Below are 5,305 nucleotides of genomic sequence, written 5' to 3' on the forward strand. Positions count from 1 at the left end.
TCCACTTTTAGGTTTTTATATTATGTATTTTGTCTTTGTCAGGAAAATTAGTAGTTAATAGGACCAAAAACAATCAATAAACAGAAGTACAGGAAGTATGCTGCTCTGAAACACAAATCTTCTCTTTATATGAATCATAACTTAGAAACAACATACAACATTAGACAGCATGAAATCACACAGCTAGACTCCCATCAGTCCGTATTGGCTGGTCAGATGTATTTGCCAGTATGGTTTGTTCAACGTTAGCGGAGTTTGCCAGTGCGGTTGTAGCGTCTGTAGAGGAATTTGATCCTCTTCTCCAAGTTGTGTTTGTCCAGAGTCATCATTCGGTCTCCCACCATCTTCTTCTTTCTAACTAGACGCTGCAGTTCGTTGCCTTTGAAAGCCTTCAGCCAGCAGGGAGCCACGATGAGGTCTTTGGGATGAGCTTTAAAGTCCCCTGCAGACACAAAGTAAGGAGATCAGAAACCTCAGCGAGAATGAAATGTAGTAAGACTGTACGCACACTCACTGATGCTCAATCCAGCCTTTTTCAGGAAAATTAAGTCTAGTAACTGAAATCATGACACATGACTTTGGTACTGTGGTTCTCCGACAATAACAAGAAAACTTAATCACACACATCTGAATCCATCGATGCATAGTGCATCCTAACAGTTTGATTACGTGCTGAGACTGTCAACTAAACCAACAAATTCCACAGTCTCAGACGGGCTTCAACTGGTCGGGGACACTTACCTAAGATGCCTATGTTATCATAAACTCCATACATGCTCCTCTTCTCAGTCCACCTGTCCACCTTCTTTAGCTGAGGGATGGCATGCATCCTGATCTGACAGCACGTACCTGAAGAAAGCACATTATTTCACGTCAGCATTCAGTAGCTTACCTTTTGTGAATATACATTTAGTTCTGTTACAATTACTAAATGAAATTTATTAGTTATTATAATATTTTTTTTTTAAATGGATCAATCATTTTAGTCATTTATCAAGCAAAAATGCTAAATATTCTTCTCAAATATGAGGTTTTGCTGTTTGTTTGTTTTTTAATCACAGAAAACTGGAAATATTTGGCCATTAGACTGTTATTCAGATAAAACAATCAATTTGAGAACATCCCCGTGGGGCTCAGGGAATCACCGTGGGCATTTTAATCTATCAATTGTTTATTTGACAAAAAAAAAAATCAACAGATTAAATGATAATGTTTATTTGCAGACCTAACTAACTCATTAAAAGGTACTAAATTCGATATTCAGAGCATATCTATTGTCTCCACGCCGGTTCACAGTGGACGCAGAAGCGGCGAGATTTTCAGAGAAGTGCTGCCTGCTTCAGCGATAGTTTCGTGGTCTGGTTTATTTTCTCTTCGTGTGTTGAGCGAGTCTGGAAAACACACTGATAATCTACTATAAACAATATAAATGATTCTAACTTATCATATAAAGAGAAGATTTCTGTGTTTCAGAGCAGCATGCTTCCTGTACTTCCGTTTATTGATTGTTTTTCAGTGTTGATCATGCACCTCTGCTGCTATATTAATATATTAATGCCCTGAGAACATATTTACAAGGAAGCAAATTTAAGAAAATTGGCCTTGGGTGATTTATTAGTTTACTCTCCTCTACACCTGCAAACGGGGTTCTAATTTTGTAATGTGTAATTGTACTAGGAATCGACCGAGTATCGGCCTGGCTGATATTATTGGCCGATATTCAGCATTTTGCCGATTATCGGTATCGGCATTTTTCTAACCGATAAAATGAATTAATTCATAATTGCGTTACTTTGGCTCTGATCAGCCTCTAAAGTCTTTACACTTTATAAAACTTCAGAGAGATATTGTTTATTTATTCATTAAAACTTTCAGTTAACGTTATAAGAAGCTGGGAGCTCCCTGCACTTTTTGTTGTAAGATAATGTTGAAAAGTTCTCTTTTAATTAACATATGCTTTAATGCATTTCAATTAAGTTTTGTGTTATTCCCATTTTTGACACCAAGATTTTTATTTTTACTGTAAATGTATATCGGTTCAAAATATCGGTTATCGGTCTCCTTGATTACTAATAATCGGTATCGGTCATGAAAAAAACATATCGGTCGATCCCTAAATTGTACTAGTTTGTGATCCCTGTGTGAGGTCTGATTCTTGATATGCTGTAAGACCTAGGGGGCAATTATCATTTAAGTGTCATCAAAATAACTGACAAAGGCACACACTGTTAACAAAAAAGTACATACTAGTAATACTGTTTCTTCAGTACAGACACAGAGACACACAACACACATGAAGCTCCAGTATGATCAGTATGATCAGCATCATGACTCCTCACCAGTAGAGACGGTCCTGGCTGTGTGCAGCAGAGTCCCAGCAGACTGACAGAGGGAAGCTCCAGCTCTCAGTAATCCTCCCAGCACAGACATGTCCTCTACAACAACACAATAACTGTCAGCTTCACATGAGAGGTGTTGAGTTTACTCAGGTCAAGCGGCTATTGTACGAGTAGTATCTAATGTTTATCTATCAAACAGTGTTACAGCTCTCCATGTTATCTTCACTTTGACCCTTAACTAGCTTTAGCTTCATTAAACACAGCACTATCAACATTACCAGTCTCCACGTGCAGCTGCGATCTGGTGCCGCTTAAATCTGTCGTTATTATGACAGCGAAGCATAAACTGTGCGGATATATATAAGACTATTAAATGAATGTTATTGAGGCTTTAACTCAACGTGCTCCTACAGGACGCCTCCATCTTACTCATCTACAGCCCACAATGCATAGCGCCGGTACAGTACTGTCTTCTTCCTTGGTGTTTATTGGAGGTTGGCAAACCAGCTTAGAGGTGCATTACCGCCACCTACTGGACTACTGGAGTGTGGAGCAGGAGACTGACAGGAATATAAATAAATAAAAAATAAATAAAATAAATAAATAATTATTATTATAATTATGATTATTATAATTATAATTACGATTATGATTATGATTATAATAAGAAGAATAACAGTGATAATAATAATTATTATTTTATTTATTTTATTTATTTTATTTATTATTATAATTATTATTATTATTATTATTATTATAATTATTGTTTATTTATTTTTTATTTATTGTATTTATTTTATTATTAATACTAATTATAATACTAATTATTACTATTATTATGTTTTAATTCTTTTTTATTTATTTTATTTATTTTATTATTATTCATTTATTTTTATTTTATATTGTTTATTTATTTTATTTTTTTTATTATTTTTATTTTTATTATTATTAATTATAATAAAATAATAACAATACTACTAATAATTAAATTCTCTCCATTATTCCTGTTGCCCTTAAGTAATTAATTAGAAGATTGTGTACTTTCTTAGATTTCTTTCCTAGCAGATTCCCCATTGTAATATTTCCATCATCTACTCCTGATAGCAATTCCCTTCTTTCTTTGTCATATCTGTTGCACTCTATAAGAACATGCTCGACAGATTCAGGGTTTATTACAGTGCTGCATAGTTCCCTTATTGTCGTTAGAGCAGCGCAACAACAATCGTTTTGACAGTTTTTGCACCTGTTTTTCATCCAGCAGAGGGAGATATCGGTACAGGAGGACAACATCCATTGACTGAACATGGATTTTTTTGTTCGGTAGATTTTGGAGGAAAAAATAACACAAAAGTATTTTTTATATTTGAGTTGAAGTCTTTTTGTGAGGGATCTCTATACTTGAAATGTAGTATATACATATATATATAGCTGACAAGGAATAACACACACACATATAGAGCTGGAAAAGATCAGCTGCTGACAGGGTAAAACTCCTCTGCAGCTCTGATACATTTCAGCTTATTATGAACATGATTTACAGATGGATTATATATAACATAAAGAAAATGTCTCTTTTGCAATTATGACTCTTCATTTCAGTGATCCAGTAAATTTTTTTTATTTTATTCATGAGGATTACATCTGACAGATTATAGTCCACTCAATCCTTTTTACATGCTGAAATTCCTTTAAAGGACCATTACAACCCATAAAATACAGTTGTCACCTGCCAAAATCTGATTGCAGCTCCTACCTTGTAAGGAGTTTTTTTCTGTCTCAGAAGGGTTTGATTTCATTCATGAGGATTATATCTCTCTAATGCCGTTAATACTCGAAGCAGAGTTATCAATGCCACTATAGTATGACTTTTTATCGATGCATATGACTTTTTTATTTTTTTCGACATACTATACTATGACATCTTTAAAAAATATATTTCGACATACAGTACAGTTTTTTTACTATGACTTTTTAAATAAAAAATTCAACATAATATACTATGACTTTTTTCGACATACTATACTATGACTTTTTGTTATTTTTTTCGACATACTATGCTTTATTGTTTTTTTGACATATTATACTTTGACTTTTAAATTTGTTTTAGACATGCTATAATATGATTTTTTTTTACGTACTATACTCTGATATTTTTTTTCTGACATATTATACTATGACTTTTTTTCAACATACATGACTATGACTGTTTTTTATTTCGTTCAACATACTATACTATGACTTTTTCGACATCACTATACTACAACATTTTAAAAAACATTTTGACAGACTATACTATGACTTTTTTTTTACATACTATATTATGACTTTTTTTATTTTGCGACATGCTATACTATATCTTGTTATTGACATACTATATTATGACTTTTTAATTTTTTTGACATACTATACTATGACTTTTTTCAACATATCTTACTATGACTTTTTTTATTTTCTTCGACATACTATACTTTGACTTTTTTATTTTTCGACATACTATACTATACTATGACTTTTTAAAAATGTTTTCGAAATACTATATTATGACTTTTTTTGTCGACATATTATAATATTACTTTTTATTTTTTGCGACATGCTATATTATATCTTTTTATCGACATACATGACTATGACTTTTTTATTTTTATATTATTTATTTTTTTCTATACTATGAATTGTTTTTTTGACATACTATACTGTGGCTTTTTCCCAACATACAGTACTGTACTATGACTTTTTGTTACTAAAAATTTGACATAATATACTATGACGTTTTTCGACATACTATACTATGACTTTTTTTCAACATAATATATTAAGACTTTTTTATTTTATTCAACATACTATACTATAGCTTTTTTTGACAAAATATACTATGACTTTTTGAAAACATTTCAACATACTATACCAGTGGTCTCAAACTCAATTTACCTGGGGGCCGCTGGAGGCAGAGTCTGGGTGAGGCTGGG

The 5,305-nt window shown here is 32.5% G+C and overlaps 1 protein-coding gene across 1 annotated transcript; it reads right to left on the reverse strand.

The window, feature by feature from the left end:
* mrpl51 (mitochondrial ribosomal protein L51) lies at positions 1–2,795 on the reverse strand. Its single transcript, XM_074653299.1, has 4 exons — positions 2,618–2,795; positions 2,340–2,435; positions 742–849; positions 1–442 (listed from the first exon to the last, which is right to left on the reverse strand). The coding sequence occupies exons 2-4, from the start codon at positions 2,428–2,430 to the stop codon at positions 246–248; spliced, it is 396 nt and encodes a 131-aa protein (XP_074509400.1). The 5' UTR covers positions 2,431–2,435; positions 2,618–2,795; the 3' UTR covers positions 1–245.
* Positions 2,796–5,305: the final 2,510 nt, after the last annotated feature.

This window comes from Sebastes fasciatus, chromosome 12, assembly GCF_043250625.1.
Source record: "Sebastes fasciatus isolate fSebFas1 chromosome 12, fSebFas1.pri, whole genome shotgun sequence".
In the NCBI taxonomy this organism is placed as follows: domain Eukaryota; kingdom Metazoa; phylum Chordata; class Actinopteri; order Perciformes; family Sebastidae; genus Sebastes; species Sebastes fasciatus.

Bases quoted from the DNA above. Each gene is read 5' to 3' on its own strand.
- mrpl51 (XM_074653299.1), bottom strand. From the start codon at position 2,430: ATGTCTGTGCTGGGAGGATTACTGAGAGCTGGAGCTTCCCTCTGTCAG. The intron at 850-2,339 runs GTGAGGAGTCAT...TGCTTTCTTCAG, and splicing joins AGCCAGGACCGTCTCTACTG to GTACGTGCTGTCAGATCAGG. The intron at 443-741 runs GTAAGTGTCCCC...TTGTGTCTGCAG, and splicing joins TGATAACATAGGCATCTTAG to GGGACTTTAAAGCTCATCCC.